Source organism: Suillus discolor, assembly GCF_016758755.1.
Source record: "Suillus discolor strain FC423 chromosome Unknown F5147scaffold_14, whole genome shotgun sequence".
In the NCBI taxonomy this organism is placed as follows: domain Eukaryota; kingdom Fungi; phylum Basidiomycota; class Agaricomycetes; order Boletales; family Suillaceae; genus Suillus; species Suillus discolor.
The window spans coordinates 485,966-505,595 of record NW_024541261.1 but is presented as its reverse complement, the minus strand read 5'-3'; the positions used below and the strand labels follow the sequence as shown (position 1 = coordinate 505,595).

Here is a 19,630-nt window from a genome sequence, read left to right as displayed (position 1 = left end):
TTTTTGATGAAGGCTGATGGGCCATTTACTCTCATCCCTCCTGTGAGACGCAAGACCAAATCATTATCATGAGGTTCAATCTCGGTCTTCATAAGTCGGTGTCTTTACACCCACTCAGCCAGATGCTGCCCCCACTTTGACGTATTTCCGAGTCGGTTTTGTTGATCACCAAACTTCAACGATACGATCGACACCACCGAGTCCACGTATGGTCTTTCCAGCATATGTGCCCTAATCGGTGCAATCTTCGGTGTCGAGAGTAGGTGAACATGAAACAATGTCTTATATACGGAGGTGTCGAAATCTCAACTGAATACTCTACATGGTCAATCAATGTCCCATGACCACGCAAGCAAGCTTCTCTAAATAAGCCTAGCGCTCTACAATATCTATCATACCCATTTTCTCCTTGGCTTCAGGCTCGATCGCAAGCAACCCTATCACCTGACCCTCACTTGGTTCGCCGGTTTTAACTTTCTCATCCTTGAATACATCCTTATGTGTCACAACGTACTAGGATAGCAGATAATATCCGAAGTTCTGGATCAGTTCAAGGTACTATTTGAGAACATCATGGTACCATACGATGTTCTCGACTGATTTACGCAGGCTTGCGCAGCTGGCTCATAAACTTGGATAGTCGAGCTATTATGGGATATAACATTAAATCTTGTGACAAGTATCACCAGATTGACCCTGAGTATACAAGCTTCATCCTTATTTCAAGCGTACGCCTGTTAAATGAAAAGCACATTGCAGTATTGAAGCTTTGAAGACTGCTCAATTTGCACGAAGTACTTTATCTTCAGATCAGGTTGAGCTTTAAACCGTTGGATTTCATCTTCCCTAAACATACCTGCATCTGGATTACGACACTATGCAAACAGCTAAATGAGTCATGGCATGAACCGGGATCATATGAGTGCAGGACATATAGCTAATTGTAAAGGCATATGGTAAGTAATGACGTGCGACCATGGAACGAGATGAAAACATGCGTAGGATAAAACAAAAATTGCTATATCATAGCGGTGTAGAAAGGGTCAAATCTACCTGATGCAAGGATACAATACAGAGCGTTTGCTTCTTCGAAGCGTGAGTGGCGCAAGGTGAAGTGCGACATTTCAGCTGAGTCTGTATCGGAAGCGGCGTCCACGATCGAGAGCTTGAGCAAAGAGGAATAGAAACGACAAAGCTGCAAAAAAGTAAGGTGATGTGCTTCGAAGATAACGTGAAACCAACATTTTGAACTCCCTTCGCAAATCGGTCATCACTGACGAGCCCCTCGCGTTCGTCTCTCTCAGCATTATCAAGCCACTTGATGCTTTCATGAATAAAGCGTCCCAGCACTTCAGAGCGTACGATGTCCGCTATCGTAGTTTTACCACCAGTTGAATAATCTGGAATAGTCGATGTATCACGAAGGAGACGGCCAAGGAGGTCAAATGATGGGAGCGTTGGGGGGAGTATTGTCAGGGCGTCCAAATATACAGAGATATCTTGTGCAAGGTTATTAGGAAGTGCCATCAGTAAAGCGATGACAATCTGGTAAGCTATGTTAGGATTATACGAGACAATGGGGGGTAGGTCCACGGAAGTTATCATCGTGGGAGAGGTCAGGCGGGGTATTAAAGGCGTCAAGGTCTGCAATGAATCGTCACAGCGGATATCAAATTCATTCATTCACAATACTTACCCGTTGTTCTGTGAGTGTGAGTGCTCGATCACGAGCTGCGAGTACAAGTTTCATTGCTTGGGCGATGCGTTCATTCTCTCGATCTGCTTCTCGTGTAATCTTGGTCTCCGTGGCCGGCGGGAGTGATGGTAGCAAATTCTTGGAAGCACCTTGCTCGGCAAATTGCTTCGGTTCTCCTGCCGTGATCGTGGATTTGGCAACAGAATGGTCACTGACGAATTAGGGTATAGAAAGATCGACAGGAGTGAAGTTACTGCTTACGGGTCATTCTCCAAGAAAGTTTCTTCACCCAAAAACAGACATGAAGCCCTCAACTCCGGAGGCAGGGGTGATTTTGTCAAGGTACTAGGAGAATAGGGACCAATCTGGGCGACTGTGAGAGAAATAAAAGGTAGGACAATATCGGATTTACATCATTACCATCCCCCTTCAGGATCTTCCAGAGAACCCAAACCAATTGCTCCCTCTCGCTGAACCCGCCCTCGGTTGAAATTTCTATGGCGAGTTCTCTCTCCTTAACGAATGTAGCGTACAAGACAGACTTGAAGGGATTGAGAGAAATCGGATAAGGAGCATACATGGAATAAAGAATAAATGAAACCGGGATGCGTTGTGCGAGCTGCCACATCGCAGCAGAATAGTTAGAGGTCAGTGAGAACCTTAATTACTGTCAACAGAACTCAACTGACATCAGCGGATGAAGTAAGGAGGGGCAGTAGCAGATCAAGAGCTAACTGAAACCTTGCAGTAGGCTGCACGAGCTGCATGAATGCCTGAAAAGCTGCCGAACATGGAAGAGAATGAGCCCTAGCCAAGAGGTGAACTACAGACGCCCGAGTTGGATCCCCTGAACCTTTCTGAGTGGTAAAAGTTTGAGAGGATGTGAAGGATTTTGGGAAGAAACGCGAGCCAGCCATTGTAATGACCGGGCTGGCCCTGGAGGTCGACATGAGCGGCAACGACGAGCTCATCCAAGTCAATTTATTGTTCCTGCCTATTAGACTTCGTTGAGTTTCCCATTGCCGGTAGAAGCACTCACGTGCGTGGCATATTATATTGTGGTAGCTTTGGTTTCTGTGGCGTGTGCTGCTACACTAGGACTAAGTTAGACTTAACTCTGGTCACCAGTCACCGACCAAAATAAACGTCGTTCACATGGCACATGCAGCAGTTAGTGATTGTAGGAAAATGCTGCGCAACCGAGTGTGAAGTCGACTAGCAGCCTCTCCAAATGACTTTTATCCCCTTGAGTGCTTCCATGGCGCTCATGGGTCGCTCGGAACTTTTAGCAACCGAGGGCTCCACTGAGAATCTGAGTAACAAGGTCAGCTATCATCAACTTATCACTTTCCGACGAGCCGCTGACCATCATGTGAATCTTCGAAATTTGTTTCTATAGTCCATTCTTCAACACCTCTACTTTATCATTGCTGTCACTGCATTGATGCTCTTGGTGGCAGCAAGGTGCGGGATTTCACGTGAAGCGCATACAAGATATTTACTAATCTTTGTCAAGGATATGTGTCTTGCGAAGGAGAAACCGACCTCTCACAGAATTCTTCTCTATCAAGACATCAAATTTTTACGACAACTCTCAAGCTCCTGGAGAAGACTATACATTCAGTTCTTCATATCAGCCCTCTCGTCGGATGCACCACCATCTTACTCCTCTCCCATCGGCTCATCGCCCCGATCGCAGAATCCGCCCCGATCGTAGAGTCAATGCTGCGGATATTGATTCTGCTGGGCGCAGAACTGGAGGGCCTGATGATCCAGATTGGGATGGGAAAGATATACTTCCTGCCTACAATATATATGATCGCCCTCCCAAGTACGAGTTCGGTGGATCAGTGCCTCCCGTTCAAGAATGTACACCACCCGCTGTCAGTCACCCACCCGACGACGCAGTTGTGGAAAGCACTGGAGCCATTCCTGCTGTAGAAGATTAATCCTTGGTTTCTGTAAGGACTGGTGGTCGCTCTGATGGGAATGATTTCGTGTTGCACCATGAATATCCACAGGCACCTGGCTAATGTTATGATTTGTAATCGTTACAGTGCCGCACAGACTCTGTACTTTAGCTTTAGCTATACTTAACTACCAGATGCCCTTTCCGGTTTCTCTAACACGATTCTGCGGGTTGTAATACATCACTGACTTCTTCTGTTCTGAACCTTGGCCATATTATTACACCTGATGCTTGAAGGAGTGCCAGTTAGATTCAGCTTGAGCTAACCCCCACCCTTGTTTCAAACCAACAGTCACGGTGCTCCGATCTCTCTCACCACTTACACATAGAACCCTTCGAAACTCCAAATTCTCGCCTCTTCCCCTTCTCTAGCCCATCCCACATAATCTGCAGTCAACGCCGCTGCTCGCACGAACAACGAGCCGTCAAGTTTCCCTGTCCCATCTAGTTCAGTTTGAGCAAATATCCTCGGCCGGATCCCGTAGATGGTGGAAAAGTGTGCGAAAGCTCATTGGATCTTGGGGTGATGCTCACTGGGATGCATCATGGATGATTGAACGAGAGGAAGTAATGAGTTAGATGTCTCTGTTGGAATACCTTCCACTGATGGGACAGCGAGGCTGTTGGGGGGTTCGGTATCGTGGGTGTCGACTCAAAGAAGGACTCGAAATTCAGGAGGGGGGTCGGCTGCGTGCCACGAACCAAGCAACAACACTTGAAAGGTATGTGCGGAGAAGTAGGGCTTGTGCTTTGCACCAACGTGTGACTTACCCTCAGCAAGTGCGCTCTATAAACCAAATTCGACGCCATGTCCACAATAAATCAATGGATGCATGACTGCATCTACGAATCGGCACAACATCTCCGGCTGGCTTTTCGCGTCTCTTCCAGGCTGGAAGTTATACTTCTCGGAAGAAATGATTCATCCAAAGTTGCAGAGGCGCCCTTCTCTTCGATGGCCTTAGCGAAGAAAGTGATATATGCTTCGTAGTAGCTGTCGATTCCGAATATAAGAACATGAAGGTCAGGGAATGTGGGGCAAGTACTTGCTCACTTTTCATCAGCGAGATGGTCAACAAAATTTTGCGCTATGATTGAGTGGGGTGATACAAAGGCATCTCTGAATCATGCGCTTGTACAATGCTTGAATTACGGGGCCGCTCTCTCCTAACGTGTATATCGCAAGCGCTCGATGAGTAATGTGGCTAGGATATCCCGCGAATCATCGCATAGTGTAGTTTTTCCATTGCTCACTTGTGAAACTTAATGTAATTCCTGAAGATGTGATATCGAGTGTGGTTGTCGAACAATGCGTGCCGCACCGCAGTCAATGATTCGAGGTTGCATCCTGGCCACCTCTGTGAACAAAGTACCGTCGGTGGAGGAGACGGAGTTGGGAAGAGTCTTTCTGCTTTCTCAGGCTCGTCGTAATCCTTTTCGTTCATCATTTTATTGTGAGTTGACTGATAATGACGTAGGTTGTTCGCTTCTTGGAACACTCCCTTGTGTAATTAGCCCAGAATCTCAACGATGGTTTATTAATATCGCACCTTCGCCTTCCAGTTGAGAAGCTTCAGCAGCCATGCCTGTCGCATAAATGACTCGGGGTGAAACACACCCACCCAATGAAGCAGGCCAAGGGCCATCTTTGGTTATGTAAGTAGATGCGCCTCGTCCTTTAATATTATACATCTCCGTGTAGTATGCGGGAGGTTTACATACCTGCGTAGCCAAACCACGGAAAAGGCAGACATTCATTCCTTCTATTGTGTAAAGCGGGAATCGAGCGCACTACGCGATATCGACAGCGCCGAAATATGTAGACTTACCGAGTTGTATGTAAACAGTGAACACTGCCAAGTGGTTCAATTTCAGACACCGTGACTTGTCGTTAACAACTTGAAAGTTTGCATATTGCCGCAGTATTTCGGGAATCGGCAAGCACTCTACTAGTACCACTCGGAAGTTCGAGTCGGAAAGCGCCCCTTGCTTTGTCCCCATTGAAAACGTGCTCCTAATGCTAATTCGCTCGTTGCCATTGTCGACAGCGTGTCCTAGAACTAAGAAGATGCTGGATTTGTCTGAATTTCGTACATATTTCCAGCCTGGTGGCGGCGAGTCGTGAGCAAAACTGACATAACCCGCGGACGTTTCCGTTCACCGTCCATTGAATGCATCTTTATTAGAAGAAACGACCACCCTCCTTCGTCTCATGATATCGATAAACCTACTGATAAGAGAGATCATCCTCTTCATACTATAATATCGATTGTTCCGTTTTGCAGATAGTTGGGTCCGGAAAACGCCCCACTTGCAGTAAGCTACCATTTTCTTTCCCCGATGAGCTGGCGAAATTCTCACTATGCACATGTAGTATCTGAGAATGCCCACTGATAGTTAGCATGTGCAGCGCAATCAACATGATTCATCATTCTTCGACTTGAGACTTACAAGCACCATGGCCCCCGAAGCGCCGCGTACGTTTGTGTGATCAACCTGATTCATCTATTGCAACATCTCCACGGGACCCGAGTATCATTCATGTGCCGGTGCAATCTGTAGTCTGTCTTCACTTGGCTGATGAATTATCCTGGTGAGGTTCTTGCAGCAATATGCGGAACCTCGCTTCACTGATCATTCGTGTTCGATATTCTTCAGGCGTGTGGTACTTGACTTTGTTTTATAAGCAAGGGTGGTATCTGCATGTCCACAGTGCTTGCGTTCCTGGACAGTCATCACCTGAAACCTATCGAAGCCTGGCCTGGCTGGTTCCTCACCAGTTCACTGATGGACCGACGGCTCTGGGCCGTCCGGTCTCTTGAATAATCAGCACGTTCTCAACCCTGAAGGGGAGCCCACCGCTATCGTCGACTCCTGTTTGGGTCGGCCAAGCCTTGCCCTCGATCACTGTTTTTGTTCAAGGTCCTGTTATGTTACTTTGGCTATTTGATTACAAACAATGTTCTACCGTCGACAGACGGCGTTCAGTCATCTGCCTTCCGGGAAACATTTAATACCGATGACATCGCTGATTGAAAGGAACTTTCTTTATCTTTCGAAATTAGTTCGTTCAAGTATGATCTGATATTCTATCGTGTGTTTCGAGCTTGCGTTTATTTGCACACTAACCAGTACTAGGGGTATGCGGACAGACTTACGTGGATGAGACATCGCCGGCATGATGGCAGCTGGACTGTTGAGGGACAGCGTCCACCACGGCATCTAATGCCCTTCTGACGTTATGGCCAAGATCAAGGCCATCACATCATTGTCTTGATGTCATGCAGGTGTCACACACTTTTGGTCTACAGTATGCAGACTGCCCTAGTAAGTAGGAGACCTTCGTTCCTGTATTTCATCGTGTGACTATTACGCAGGTTTTTGGGTCGGAAGGGTTTATGAGCCGCGACATCCATTGTCCTCCATATAGATTAGATCATCCGTTCAATCCACATGCTATTCAAATTCGATTTTATGGGCGCTGCGCAGCAGATCCGACCAGTGTTTTCTACCCCATTCTCTATCAATTACCACATCATCTATCTGTGCTAATCAGTCACCTATGAGAGTCGCCGATCGGCTCCGCGCAAGGCGGCTTTTTCTGCGCGCCTGTTGTGTGTATATAAATGCAGCTGGTCAAACCCGATTTGTTACCGCTCTCTGACCCACTCCAACAATGAGCTCCGTTGAATACCACTATCCCGTGATCGGCCGCAAGGGCACTGGAGGCATATTTGATCGCTTGCCTATCCAGACGCTGGAGAAGGACCATCCCTATCAATTTGCATTGTTCATCCTTGCTTTCAGTGCAATCCAGCAGCGTTCCGATGCTCCCCAAGTTGTAGAAGAGCCTGCAGCCACCTTCATGGAAATTGCGTCAATTCACGGCAAGCCCTATGTTGAATGGGCTGGTGACCGCAACAAGGATATCTCAGCCGACTATAGCGCCAATGACAAGAAAGATACCAATCCCGTCCCTTCCAGATTTGGAGGTATGGCCATCGTTTCCGCTGTTGTTCTCTATAGCCTGACAATATTGTGTGACAGGTTATTGCAAGTAAGTTGATATACCTCCTCTCGCTCTGTTGATTTGAAACCTTTCTTCAGCCATGGCGCTGTTGTGTTTCCCACCTGGCACCGCCCATATGTTATGCTTATTGAGGTATGTTTAATGCACGATCATACCTGACGCGCTATTCAATTCAGTTCTATTGGGTTCCAGCAATCGATCGGAAACATTGCTGAAAAATTGGCCCAAGACATTGAAGCTAATAACCCGGATGAAAGTGGAGTGTGGATCAAAGCTGCAAAGGAACTACGTTTTCCGTGCGTGATAAATCATTCCCGACACTGATACAGCCATTTATATTATGCGCAGATACTGGGACTGGGCCGGTAAGGATGTGCCCGAGAATGGCCTTCCTCCTGTTCTGTACGAAGAAAAAGTCGAAATTATGGCTGTTGGTGGTCAAAAACAAATCGTCAATAATCCACTCTCATATTTCTCGTATGTCGGTGGAGTCCCATCCGACTTTAGCGATGAGAAAGATGACTCGGTAATGTCACCTTCTCCTTTCCAGATCACTGAACTTGCTCAAATGTAGTCTGTAGACAGGACAAGTGGCGTATTTCTCCAAGTGGCAGAGGACATACCGCTACGCTTCTAGCACCCCGGACCCTGAAGGCAGTCATACAGACTTGTTGCAGAAGTGAGAATCTACGGGGACATGTTGCGCGAAACTGGTGCTGATTTTGTATTTGTAAGGACATTCAAAGCCGGGGCAAACGATCTAAGACGCAGAGTCGCTCAACTCTTCACGTTCAATGATGATGAAAATTCTGCGATAGCGTACGTTTTAGTTTCTGCCTGTATCATGAATGTATTGACAAATATGCTGAAAGCTGGGATGACTTCTCTAATCATACCGCGGAATCAAAGAGAGATATAGACTTCGTCAACCGTGGGTCGCTTGAAGGCGTGCACGACACTGTTCATATATTACTTGTAGGTGGAATACATTTGTTCCAACTTTAAAGTATGCTTACTCCAGCGATGAGTTAGGGCGGGAATGGACAAATGGTTAGTTGCTTGCGTGCGAATGAAGCTTGTTGATCTATATTAACCAAATTTGCAGAGTTACCCAGACTACGTGAGTAATTCCTTTTGACCCTCTGCGATGATTTTGGCGCTCATCTTCACATAGGCCGGTTTTGATCCTATCTTTTTCCGTACGTGAATAGGTGCAAATTACCCGTCTGCATTACTTACGTGGTTTCCTTCAGTTCACCATTCGAATGTGGACAGACTATGTATGATTTCGTTCAAGGGTGTTATCTTGTTATTGAATTTTTTTAAGTCGCTCTGTGGGAGTGGTGCTACACCGAATATTGGATGGGAAGCGGGTATGAACAGGATGGGGAGCAATACCCTTGGACACAGGTATGGGTTGGACGATGTTCTCGCACAGATACTCAATAATTGTCGTTAAGGCACGTGGCACGTACGCGCAAGTTTACAACGAACAACTCCTTCCAGACGGGGCGCTCCAACCATTCCGAACGCAACAAAGAGACTACTGGACCTCTTCTCAGACCCGATTTTTGCACGAACAAAGCTACCCCAAGTGTGCGTAGTGATCTTATCTATTGGATGACACAAGTTTACGTTAAATAGATTACTCGTTTCCCGAGTTTGAGGGAATTAAGGTGGATCAAGCAGCCATGTCATCCCAAGAGCGTGCCGAGGCGCGCAAAAGGGTGCAAGCTTACTATGATTTTGATCCGCAAACCAAGGCGAAACAGGTGACCTCGCAGGCTTGGAAACACTTACCTGTTCCAAACAAGGAAGATCCTGCCGTGCCAAGTGATCATACCGTTATTCCTCACTACCGCACATTTGGTGTGCATGTGAAACTTCTGGAGCATGCATACAACCGCTCCTACTCATTCCAGCTTCACCATAAAGGGAATGCTCATTCGAGTCCGCAGCTCGTAGGTACCATTACAGTCTTTGCAAGGCCAGATCATTCTCCTTGTAAAGCATGTGCTATACGCCGTGAGGCAGGATCCATAGTTCGCGGGCTGATTCCCATTCCTCCCGAATTGATCGACAGTATCATCAGATCCAACGGAGGCGGAGACTCAGGGGTTTCGTTCGACCAGACTCTCGCTCACATCAAGGGCGAGTTCGTTGGAAGGCTTGTGGATGCTACTGGCTCAGAGCTTGCTGGGGCTGAGGGAGGGCTAGAGGTGACACAGGTACCACAACACCGTGCCGCTTCTCGTAGAGTCACACCCGTGGAAATTTCTCTGGTGTCGGCTGCTGTTGCTGAGCACGTAGAGGACAAGAATCGTCCTGTCTACCTATGTGACTGGCAGCACCATAACAGCATCTTTAACGTGAGCTTGTTTTTCTTTATTCTGGCAATTCGCTGAATATGACTTTTGGCAGGGTGGATGGCTGGCGACTCACAAAGATTCAGAGTGATACAACGCGCTTGGCTGAGTTAACTTGTGAAATACTTGGATTCAATTGGCCAAATTCACCACAATGTCGAAGTAGTTTATCCGTGTACAATACGTAGTATGCTTTCGATTATTTATTAGGGTTCTTCCCTTGATTTGGTCTTGGACGGGGATGTCAAATTCTGACGCATGTCGAAGAAAGTGTAGGAGGCAGGTCAAAGGATAGGAAGATCCAAGGAATGGCTAATACATAGAGCACAGAAAGGAAACGCAAGGGTAGAATGGTAAGAGACAGCTGCGGTCACTCACTGAAAGTCCAGGGGTTGTCGGACTTCCTCTCCAACCCTATCAACACGTGTCAACTTGTCCCTTCGACAGTTTTGTCTATGTCAGCAGTCGTTGATATAACAAAAAATGTTGCGAGAGGGCCAACATCATTCTAGAATGTAGCGGAGCCGATTCTTCACCGACGTTGTCGGCTTGTCATTGGTTCGTGCAGCGGGTCGGTTGATTACTCAGTTATTCAGTGTAGACTTGAGGTGACGAGATGCAAGCTTAACGTCCTAACATTCATTAGTTTGCTCGCAGATAGCCGCATCGGCGTTACTTACCGTAAGAAGTCTGCTATGAAGCCTTGGTGTTTTCCCCATCTACGAGTAGAGTAGAGGATGGCGTTGGTCTGAATGCGTATTCCGTATTGCGTTCGATTTCACCTGGCTGTGACAAGTCGATTGCGTTCACCGTAGCGCCATATATCAGCATCTTACTCCAACAGGTTACAACAGGCCGTTATATACATACCATTGCTTCCTCATTGTAAATTCTGAATACATGAGCTTTTCACGAGAATAGAGAGAGGGTACAACACTTGATAGATACCGATGTATTGAGGGAAAGCGAGGCGAGCCTAGTTGTTACCTCTACTGCACTCGTGCCACCAGACCTGAATAGGAAAGGGGGAAAGGGTCTCTCTGATTAACGTTCAAGTTGTTAATGCACGCAGTACTTTCGAGAACCTCTAATTAAGGATCTGTTTGCGATAGTTTGTTGCGACACCTCCAGCAGCAGAATGTCAGTGGCCATCTGGGCCAAAAGTACAAGCTAAAGTGTGGGACACGATGGCAGCCAATGGCTGTGTTTAAACCACGCTCACTGTTTCAACGGCCATGTCAATCGATCCCGCCCAAGCGCCCGCCGCTGTCGCCTAGTAACATCCCGTTGGCTTCTCCTTGCCCGCCCATCTCCTTGCCACCACGTCAAAGAGAAAGTCAGTTATTGAGGGTGCAGTACATCAGGAAAGGCGGGCTCGTTGTGTCGCTGCATGGCAGCAAAAAGGCTCCCAACATCTATGGAGGTAAGTCCTTGGCGCTGTTGCAGACAGAACAGCAGCAACATTCATACTCCGCTTGGAGGTGCCGAATCTGCCGACCGATTATGGGCCTGTGTTCCAGACGTTGTCCGGAGATGCCCTCTTCAGCAGCCAGGATTCCGAGTCCAAATGATTTCTGTCACGCGTCACACATAAATTACTCGGGGTGGACATCCCCCACTGGCAACATCTTTGGCTAAGTGAATGCATGATGCATCTCGTCCTTCAATGTTGTACACCTCCGTGTACACGGAAAGCTTACTTGTATAGTCAAACCACATAGAAGAAAGACAATCATTCCAGGAATCGAGTGTATTACACGATCGAGATTCGATGGCGCCAAAATATGCAGACCTACCAAATCGTATGTATAGTTGTTCAATTGCAACTGAGACGCCTGTCGTTAGCAGAAAGTCTGCATTGCAGCATCTCGACAAACACTCTAGTGCCACTCGGAAGTCGGAAAGTGCTTCTTGCTTTGTCTCCATCAAAAACGTGCTTCAGGCAAACCCCGATGTGATTCGCTTGTTCGTCCACATTCCACAACATCACATTTGATGTCCTAGACGACGCTTGATTCGCATACACTCTCAGCCGGACGAGGCCGGAGTCTTAAATCTATACACAATGCAGAAGAATTGTGTCCACAGAGATTTGTCCACAGCTGCAGTGAGTGGAGATCACAGAATAAATGGAGAGGCTTCAATATGCGTGCATTTTTCATCCGCCCAACTTCTACCTGCTCGACTTGCCTCGTATATCTCTCCATCTGCATCCCCAGCAGAGGGGTTTCTATCTATTACACAACCCTCGTCGCTCTTGTCGCCTCTACTTGATCACTGATCCATATTCCGCTTGCGCACAGCTCACTTTCCAGCGGTCGAGTTTATCTTGGAGTTTTTGGTGTCACCATGAAGCCCTTTTCATCCCCGAAAGCGTCCTCCCGCCCCGTGCTTAGAATTACTATTCCAAAGGTTAAAAATACAACTCCATGGCGCTCCGTGGCACTAGTATTTCAATCTTCGAGAATTTCTGCGGTTTCGTGGAGACGATTGCTTCGTCCCTCACGAAAGAACAAGTCCTGTGATGGCGAAACACATCTCACCGAAGATCTTACCTCACCGTCTGAGACACTTGTCGGGTCTCCGATCCAGGAGAAGTTGACTAGTCCAAAAGTGATTATTACTCTTGTATTATAACTGATAGTTTTCTAATTCGTTCTGCACAGCTGGTCCGTTTCGATGAGTCGCCGACGTACTTCCGCACCAGGCGCCGAATCAAACCTCACAGGTCTCCCACTCCAAAGGGGGCATTGCGATCCTGTCTTATCATAAATGTTTGTGTACTATTCGACATTGTTTCTTACATCAATTGACGTCACTGCTTCCAGAATACCGACCCCTTCAGAGAGTTTCTTTCGGATGATGATGACGACCATTCCGTATATGAAGACTGCCTCACATCCTACCCTGGCTTCTTCAGGGACATGGAGGATCTTCTAGAGCGCGAACATCTCGAGCAGATGGAACTTGAAAAGTCTCGCTCTCCTTCCTGGGAGCTCACTGAATTTGGCTGCACGAAGATGGATCCGCAAGATTATTTAAGCTTCTGCTTGGCTAAGCAAGCAGAGAGAAAATTACGACAAGACATGGAAGGGTGTAGGAAGGTCGTCTACGACCATCCGATGACGTTACGCTGGCCTAGCCGGGAGATTACTGAGCGACCAGTTCAGGAACCTTCAGTCATTCTGATGACACCCCCACGACTTTCCGTTCCAGAGCCCACACCCGTAACTCTCAGTTGGCATGAGCAGACTGCATGCGATGTCACTGATATGCTGATTTCGCTATGCATTGGACTTACCATTTACATGTGCATTTATATTTGGGGCATCTATTGTTTCTTTAGTGGCGTTTGTCTGGATGAAGAGTAGCTGCCATCTGTATTCAGGGGATCGAGAAGTCTATTATCTAGCGCTTAGCACCTTCCTATTGCTATGTATTATTGTGTAAATCAATACTTGTTATGCCCGGTCGGTTGCCAGTTGTTTGTTTGTACCTATTGAAATCACAAGGTGCTGCCTTCCTTATTCGATACATAGATTTCTATTTAGTTACCGTAGTGTACTTACCTGTATGATGACAGCCCATATCAGTCTACCCGTGTAACATGTCAGAAACAAATTCCCCATCAACCTCCGAAGCATCGCGCGCTCGCGGCAGGGGTCGTGGAAAGTCCCGTGGTGGGCTAGGAAAGTACCTCCGCGCACGAGGCCGTGGTCGAGGTGGCCGTCCAGCAGAATTCCACCAGCGCCTAGTGCTGGAAGGCGAAGAAGTGGTCGATCTAGACCCTGATTCGGAAGAGGCGAAAGAGTTTCAAAAGAAGTACTCACGGCGGCAAGTTGGATCCAATGCCGATCGTTATGTAGAGCTCGAGCCTGAGTTGGATTCTGACGGTTAGTGATCAGTGAATGATGTGTTGAGCTTATGTTTAACACTGTGTAGGAGAGGAGATTTGTGAGCCGGAAGTAGACCTATCGTCATTTCTTGCGAGACAACGGTTATCGGACGTGTCGGAGACGACTGTGGTTGCGGTGCCTCAAGTCGATGATGATGATATCGACCATGAACTCGCACATATCTCATCTCATCGTATCCCACCTCCAACGTCTCAGAAGGGACGCGTACAGGTCATTGAATGGGATTCAGAACTTGAAGAAATGAATCGTGAAAAGGCCGCTGCAGATGCAAGTCGAGGTGACTTCAATCAACGATAGCCGGTGTGTAGAAAATTGATTATAGTCCATAGATCTGAGAACACGATTCCGTGCAAAGTCGGAGAAGCTCAAAGCAAAACCTCCATTTGCACGTGATAGAAAACAAGGTAGGGTCTTCTCGTCACACTGCACTGAAATTCATCGACACTCCGGCCAGATGACAACTACGCTGAGGCACCAGCCCTTCCCACCGATGCACCAAAGGCACCCAAAGTGGAAATGGAAAATTTTCTTGATGAGTTGCTTGGCTGATGATCTTACACTCCAAAAACGCATTACTTTGGGGAATGTGCCTCAAGGCGCCTTTTTTACTGCGACCAACTATCACAACATAGGAAGATCGTCATCCCTCTCTATGGCTCTCAGCCAAATATTATGCAGGGTCCACGAAGATTGGCGAAAGGTGATAGTTCTCAATGCTGGCGTATCTTTGTAGTTTATTAGCCAGTGGTGGGTTGGCGTCCATCCCATCTCAAAATATTTGTCTTGTGATCTTGAAAATTCATAGCGAGTGTACACCAATCCTGACCATCAACGTTCTGACCACCGAAGACTCATCAGGTAGAAATAATAGGAAGTATGAATGTTCGATATTCAATTGGGTGAGCAGTGAGCGTGCGAGACATGGATGTTAAACGTCCAGGGGTACTGGTAGTAATTTGATGTTCTACATATGTAAGGACAGTGCGATGATGTAACGAGCTATGAAATATGTAAGGACAGTGCGAAATTATGTAACGAGCTATGAAATATGTAAGGACAGTGTGATTATATGAAATATGTACATGAATGCGAAATAGAATGTTAAGGAGCGTGACAAAAGGGTTACATGAAGACACAGACGAGAATATCCTCTTGTGACCAGTAGGCTCGGGTTGATCTATAACGTCAGCGCCCAAGCGCTCGTGACGCTGATCTATCACTGCGAAGAGGCAACATAATTGGCGGGCTCCAAGGCCTGACATAAGGATATGAAGGCTTAGGACCAGCCCCAACAATGGTTGATGTAGTCAAGGCACGTGAATGAGGGCTGCTGAGATGACTGCGATGGGATGAGCGTTCCAAGGGTATGAGACAGTCAGGTATTTCCGAAAGGCCAGCCAGCTTCAATGTCGGGAGTGTATTTGGAGGGAGGAATATAAGATGCATTCGGGAAAGTGACCTTGTAGGGTCTAGACGGAATTGTGGTAGAGCGTGACATCCCGTTGTCGGCAAGAGGCACCAAGGGAATAGGTGCAATTTTTGGACCACGATGCCTGGAACAGATGTTAGCAAATGAGATTCTGAGCATGATATGAGAACCTACCTGGCGCTTGGCAGATTTGATCCATGAAAGCTAACATCCTTGTTCGACTGTCTTAGGACATGTTTTCGGAAAGCTTTGATGATCTTGCCGTACTCCTTCCTCGCATCCTCGCTGAAGCCAAAGAACAAAAAGAATATGTATGCACTGGCAGGCATCGCCCACCACAACAAGAACATGCTTCTAATGAACGAAGGCGACAGTTCAATGAACGCAAAGAGGTCGACGCGGAGCCAATCAGAGTGGACGTTCTGCCAGCTGATCCAAGGTCGCAAGCCCACATGAATGTTGTTGTAGAGGTTGAAGGCCGTCAAACTAGTCCCCCACACGATTTCTGTAACAGCCATGGCCATAAGGCGAAGATAACGGTGTGTTGTGAGGACTGAGTTGGCATTCTGTAAATGTGCTGCAAAATCCATGCGTCTACAAGCAAAGTTATACAGCGCGAGAGCTGAACAGTGGAATTGACATCAATAACATTGTACACCGATGCGCTGCCAAAAAAAACTGACCTGCGTACATAAGCGTAGCCGTTGCCAAAACCAGGGGCGGCAACAAAACAATTATGATACCTTCGGTGGAAAAGTATGTTGCAGGTTGGCAGCCAAAGTTCTCAACGATGTCATACCGGTGACCTTGCACAATATAGTCTGTGGTTCCATGAGTTGTGAGTTTAATCGCGCAAAAATACTACCAAGAGACTTACGCAAGGCCATAAAAATCAAAGGAATTCCAAAGCATATCACTGCGTCGAAGATCATGCGACGCCGTTTATCATCGCGATCGAGGCGTGCTACACGTTTTGACGACACGAGTGCAAGATGTTTACAAACACACATAGTCGCCAAAGGCAGCGCGGTGTTTGCACCGATAATGAGCTTGGTGGCTAGATATACGTCAGTTTGTTGGCTCAGCATGAGCAGTAAATTTTGCAGCTCACTGATATCGCACCAAAGTGGAGCGGGGTTGTTGACATTTGCATCCCATACAATGGTATTAATGGCATAGATAATGTTCACAATAAATAACCATGCTATGATGGACAGGGTCCCGATGTTACGAGCCTGCCAATGCCAAGGCAAAGGAACAAGGACCAGAGCGGCGGCAAGGAAGGCGCCTGCAGGAAGTGACGGATATTGCATTCGAATCAGAATCTTTGAAGAGGATTATAGGCAGGGGGGTGCGAGATTCCATTGTAAAAGGCCTTTGGTTTTAAGATTTTAAAGACAAAGGAAAACTACCGTGGACTGTGGATCGCTTACGTTATAATGGACAATGACTTATCAACTCCGCGGCAGTGTGGGCGACCCCACTGTCCCACTGAATATTATTATGTAATAAACAATGACTTATCAACTCCGCGGCAGTACTATGTGGGCGACCACTGAATATTATTATGTAATGGGCATACATGTACAGGCAGTTATGACCCTCAATCTGCAGGCCTCATCCAGCATAAATTATGTTCGAACATGCGATCGTAGTTCAGCAAGACAATTGTTGCTTCTCGAGACAAGATTTATAGTACTATTGCAGCTACAGCTTCACACAAAGTTGCTCAAAGAACATGAAAGAGGCTGGAATTGGCGCAGACGTACGTACTAGTAAATTGTTAAGAGGACAGAGTATACAACGGTCAGCAGTAAGGTATTGTGCAACACGGATCAGAACTGGACTACGTATACAACAGTAGAACGAAAGTGGTGACGAAAGAGTGGACAGCATATGAGCCGGGGTTTGGTAACGATAGATGAAATGTGAAGTAGCTTTGGGTGTTTAATGACTGCCATAAAGCTCTTCAGCGTTGAACGAAGGCAACAAACGAAAGCAGCAGACTTGCATTGTTGCATAGGCAACGCCATGACGATAATCGACATCAAACGATGACACAAAATCCACCCGCTAAGAATTGGGAACTTTCATGGTCGACGGGTAGCCCGTCATAATCTTCTGGATGATTGTCATTCTCCAGACTTGTCATTAGATGAAATTGCTCGACGATGGATAGAAAAGTGTCCATAGCATGAATAAAGCAAGTGGGTTGTTTGAGGAGCGAAGTTAGGAGTCAATGACGGTGGGTTCAAGGCCTTGTAGAGGTTATCAGCTGACGAAGGAATTGGAATAAAATGACCATGCGCACTGGTAGTTGCGACTTTTAAAGGCCTTAGGAATAAAACTATAATGGAGTTGTGTTTTGCCATTGTTTAATAGAACATAGCTTATTAATTAAGCTTATGTAAATTAAGGTTTAGTATTGTTATTTTGATAGTGGCTATCAGATTCAGATAGCGGAGCCGAATCAACACCGTGTCGACACCTGCCGAAGGAAATCATCTCGCATTAATATCATGACCGTGATGTGTGGACGCGTTATGTTATAATCGTAGGGCCCTCATGCGGCGACAGAACCTCTACATTCATGATACACCTCTGCGCATTCTGCTGTTGTCCGCTCGATTGTTCGTGCCCCAGGAATAGCGCCTAAAACTGAAAAATTAATGTGCACGGGATGTACTACTAGTGAAGAGGATCGCAACGGTGTGAATCACCCAATTGTAGCATGATGAGCACATTGGCTTGGTCTCGTTCCTCGGCCAGCCGAATGCTCGCCACGACGAGAACCAGTAAGTCCGGTTTTCGATGCGGGTAACAATTCTACACGAAACTGGTATCATGCAATCTGGTACAGTTCAGAAGAAGTTGCTAATTCTTATGCCACGTCACTTAGAAATAGCAAAAATCTGCATTGATACCTGGAGCGAGCTCTTGACATCCATTTTGTCGTTGCAAGTCCGTTTAAGTCATTGCGCAAATGTGCTAATGTATATAGAACGGGCTTTGCCTCGATCAGGTGGATTTGCCTCATGGAAGACACGGCAACTGAAGCTGAGCGTCGAGTGGTCACGCGCGTCATACCAAATGACGAATAGTCCAATACTCCATCAGCCCAAGTCCCCGACTCTCAGGGTATGTTTAAACCGGGAGGCAACCCGCACCAACAGACAGGAAGGATCCAAAAGAACACTAACAACTTTAATGAACGAAAACACATACATAGCATAGAGCGAGAACAGTACTTACTGGTATTGAATGAGTCAGTTAGCAGGCAAGCATGCGATACTGCGCCACTTCGGGAGGATAATTCATACAAAACTGACTGACAAAGGGACAACCAGAGACATACGAGGCTGAGTTTGGCACTATTTAAATGTCATCATACGAAGGAAGGCCAAGCAAAGGCCACTACTCGAAGCCTGAAAGACCTCAGGTGGCGGGAAAATTGGCGGAGTGAAACTAGTCTCGAGCCAGGCGTTCTCAGAAAGTCTGTTTTTCGACAGGAAACGAGACGTCCTCGACGTTCTGGCAAGTCTAATCCAGATTGAAAACAACGCCGCTAACGCTCCGTGACTCGATACGGACCGGACGTATTCCCCCAAGGTGATCCTAGACGGTTTGGTTCGAGACTAGGCGAAGACGAAACTTGAAAGCTTCACGAACCAATATATTCTCAGACAAAGAACGAGCACTTCGTGACAGACGAGGGAGGTGGGAGAAACAAGGCTACTTTTGAATCGTGATTCAGTGAATCAATCAGGATGCAGAAATGGCAGAAATGAGTCGTTTGATGGACAAACCGAACACAGGGATTATTAACGGTTCTAACATAGTGGATTGTAACGCTTGAGGACTCTTGCAGTAATCCTTCGTTGCATATACTCCCCAAAGGAAAAGAACAAAAGCAACAAAAAAGCGGCATGCATTAATATTAACACTGGGGGGCAGATGCATGCGTGAGAATCTCTAATAAAGGTCCGCCATTTAAATATTTATGATTTGACTCCAGGCTTGTAACTCCAAAGTTACTCCAAATTGTATATTGTTCTGTGCTGAAGGAGCCCACCTGCAACCAATCTGATGTTTCACTTGTGAAGTAATGTTCAGTTACCGATCTTAACTAAATTGCTGGCTTCATTTCGCTCCTCCAGGGGCTGTACGAAACTGTCTCCCTGCACTTAATACGCTTCAGGACTCGGTCTTTACTTAGAATAGGT

General features: G+C 46.8%; 8 protein-coding genes across 8 annotated transcripts; 4 read left to right on the top strand and 4 right to left on the bottom strand.

The window, feature by feature from the left end:
• Window positions 1-820: 820 nt before the first annotated feature.
• On the bottom strand, window positions 821-2,706 carry F5147DRAFT_683871 (uncharacterized protein). The gene is made up of 6 exons (XM_041436576.1): window positions 2,386-2,706; window positions 2,109-2,315; window positions 1,958-2,061; window positions 1,697-1,907; window positions 1,243-1,644; window positions 821-1,195 (listed from the first exon to the last, which is right to left on the bottom strand). Exons 1-6 carry the CDS (start codon window positions 2,665-2,667, stop codon window positions 1,019-1,021), a joined length of 1,383 nt encoding a protein of 460 aa, XP_041295469.1. The 5' UTR covers window positions 2,668-2,706; the 3' UTR covers window positions 821-1,018.
• Window positions 2,707-2,735: 29 nt separating this feature from the next.
• Window positions 2,736-3,927, top strand: F5147DRAFT_74064 (uncharacterized protein). The gene is made up of 3 exons (XM_041439459.1): window positions 2,736-3,020; window positions 3,096-3,160; window positions 3,213-3,927. Exons 1-3 carry the CDS (start codon window positions 2,928-2,930, stop codon window positions 3,643-3,645), a joined length of 591 nt encoding a protein of 196 aa, XP_041295468.1. The 5' UTR covers window positions 2,736-2,927; the 3' UTR covers window positions 3,646-3,927.
• Window positions 3,928-4,584: 657 nt separating this feature from the next.
• F5147DRAFT_74081 (uncharacterized protein) lies at window positions 4,585-5,725 on the bottom strand. Its single transcript, XM_041439466.1, has 5 exons — window positions 5,495-5,725; window positions 5,216-5,311; window positions 4,920-5,167; window positions 4,720-4,832; window positions 4,585-4,659 (listed from the first exon to the last, which is right to left on the bottom strand). Exons 2-4 carry the CDS (start codon window positions 5,309-5,311, stop codon window positions 4,754-4,756), a joined length of 423 nt encoding a protein of 140 aa, XP_041295467.1. The 5' UTR covers window positions 5,495-5,725; the 3' UTR covers window positions 4,585-4,659; window positions 4,720-4,753.
• A 1,603-nt stretch (window positions 5,726-7,328) lies between these two features.
• F5147DRAFT_609020 (common central domain of tyrosinase-domain-containing protein) lies at window positions 7,329-10,468 on the top strand. The gene is made up of 16 exons (XM_041432400.1): window positions 7,329-7,657; window positions 7,713-7,722; window positions 7,773-7,827; window positions 7,888-7,991; window positions 8,044-8,221; window positions 8,277-8,374; window positions 8,431-8,514; window positions 8,568-8,670; window positions 8,728-8,745; window positions 8,801-8,815; window positions 8,870-8,894; window positions 8,949-8,975; window positions 9,023-9,105; window positions 9,156-9,291; window positions 9,340-10,064; window positions 10,117-10,468. Exons 1-16 carry the CDS (start codon window positions 7,342-7,344, stop codon window positions 10,150-10,152), a joined length of 2,013 nt encoding a protein of 670 aa, XP_041295466.1. The 5' UTR covers window positions 7,329-7,341; the 3' UTR covers window positions 10,153-10,468.
• Window positions 10,469-12,410: 1,942 nt separating this feature from the next.
• Window positions 12,411-13,432, top strand: F5147DRAFT_771210 (uncharacterized protein; the record flags this gene model as incomplete). Its single annotated transcript, XM_041441209.1, has 3 exons — window positions 12,411-12,674; window positions 12,728-12,835; window positions 12,890-13,432. The coding sequence occupies 3 exons, from the start codon at window positions 12,411-12,413 to the stop codon at window positions 13,430-13,432; spliced, it is 915 nt and encodes a 304-aa protein (XP_041295465.1).
• A 198-nt stretch (window positions 13,433-13,630) lies between these two features.
• F5147DRAFT_683844 (uncharacterized protein) lies at window positions 13,631-14,797 on the top strand. The gene is made up of 4 exons (XM_041436575.1): window positions 13,631-13,954; window positions 14,004-14,255; window positions 14,308-14,382; window positions 14,433-14,797. Exons 1-4 carry the CDS (start codon window positions 13,669-13,671, stop codon window positions 14,525-14,527), a joined length of 708 nt encoding a protein of 235 aa, XP_041295464.1. The 5' UTR covers window positions 13,631-13,668; the 3' UTR covers window positions 14,528-14,797.
• A 780-nt stretch (window positions 14,798-15,577) lies between these two features.
• Window positions 15,578-16,720, bottom strand: F5147DRAFT_572326 (GPCR fungal pheromone mating factor; the record flags this gene model as incomplete). The annotated part of the gene is made up of 4 exons (XM_041431081.1): window positions 15,578-16,029; window positions 16,091-16,228; window positions 16,285-16,464; window positions 16,519-16,720. The coding sequence occupies 4 exons, from the start codon at window positions 16,718-16,720 to the stop codon at window positions 15,578-15,580; spliced, it is 972 nt and encodes a 323-aa protein (XP_041295463.1).
• A 357-nt stretch (window positions 16,721-17,077) lies between these two features.
• F5147DRAFT_683842 (uncharacterized protein) lies at window positions 17,078-17,787 on the bottom strand. Its single transcript, XM_041436574.1, has 2 exons — window positions 17,419-17,787; window positions 17,078-17,361 (listed from the first exon to the last, which is right to left on the bottom strand). The coding sequence occupies exon 1, from the start codon at window positions 17,777-17,779 to the stop codon at window positions 17,540-17,542; it is 240 nt and encodes a 79-aa protein (XP_041295462.1). The 5' UTR covers window positions 17,780-17,787; the 3' UTR covers window positions 17,078-17,361; window positions 17,419-17,539.
• Window positions 17,788-19,630: the final 1,843 nt, after the last annotated feature.

Coding starts and splice junctions, on each gene's coding strand:
- F5147DRAFT_609020 (XM_041432400.1), top strand. CDS start 7,342: ATGAGCTCCGTTGAATACCACTATCCCGTGATCGGCCGCAAGGGCACT. Junction 8,222..8,276: donor GCGATGAGAAAGATGACTCG/GTAATGTCACCT, acceptor TGTAGTCTGTAG/ACAGGACAAGTGGCGTATTT. Junction 8,976..9,022: donor TTCGAATGTGGACAGACTAT/GTATGATTTCGT, acceptor AATTTTTTTAAG/TCGCTCTGTGGGAGTGGTGC.
- F5147DRAFT_74064 (XM_041439459.1), top strand. CDS start 2,928: ATGACTTTTATCCCCTTGAGTGCTTCCATGGCGCTCATGGGTCGCTCG. Junction 3,021..3,095: donor CTGAGAATCTGAGTAACAAG/GTCAGCTATCAT, acceptor TTGTTTCTATAG/TCCATTCTTCAACACCTCTA. Junction 3,161..3,212: donor ATGCTCTTGGTGGCAGCAAG/GTGCGGGATTTC, acceptor ATCTTTGTCAAG/GATATGTGTCTTGCGAAGGA.
- F5147DRAFT_74081 (XM_041439466.1), bottom strand. CDS start 5,311: ATGGCCCTTGGCCTGCTTCATTGGGTGGGTGTGTTTCACCCCGAGTCA. Junction 5,168..5,215: donor TTCTCAACTGGAAGGCGAAG/GTGCGATATTAA, acceptor TAATTACACAAG/GGAGTGTTCCAAGAAGCGAA. Junction 4,833..4,919: donor AATTACATTAAGTTTCACAA/GTGAGCAATGGA, acceptor TATACACGTTAG/GAGAGAGCGGCCCCGTAATT.
- F5147DRAFT_683871 (XM_041436576.1), bottom strand. CDS start 2,667: ATGAGCTCGTCGTTGCCGCTCATGTCGACCTCCAGGGCCAGCCCGGTC. Junction 2,316..2,385: donor TCCTTACTTCATCCGCTGAT/GTCAGTTGAGTT, acceptor GCGATGTGGCAG/CTCGCACAACGCATCCCGGT. Junction 1,196..1,242: donor TTGCGAAGGGAGTTCAAAAT/GTTGGTTTCACG, acceptor ACTTTTTTGCAG/CTTTGTCGTTTCTATTCCTC.
- F5147DRAFT_683842 (XM_041436574.1), bottom strand. CDS start 17,779: ATGGCAAAACACAACTCCATTATAGTTTTATTCCTAAGGCCTTTAAAA.
- F5147DRAFT_683844 (XM_041436575.1), top strand. CDS start 13,669: ATGTCAGAAACAAATTCCCCATCAACCTCCGAAGCATCGCGCGCTCGC. Junction 13,955..14,003: donor GCCTGAGTTGGATTCTGACG/GTTAGTGATCAG, acceptor AACACTGTGTAG/GAGAGGAGATTTGTGAGCCG. Junction 14,256..14,307: donor CGCTGCAGATGCAAGTCGAG/GTGACTTCAATC, acceptor TATAGTCCATAG/ATCTGAGAACACGATTCCGT.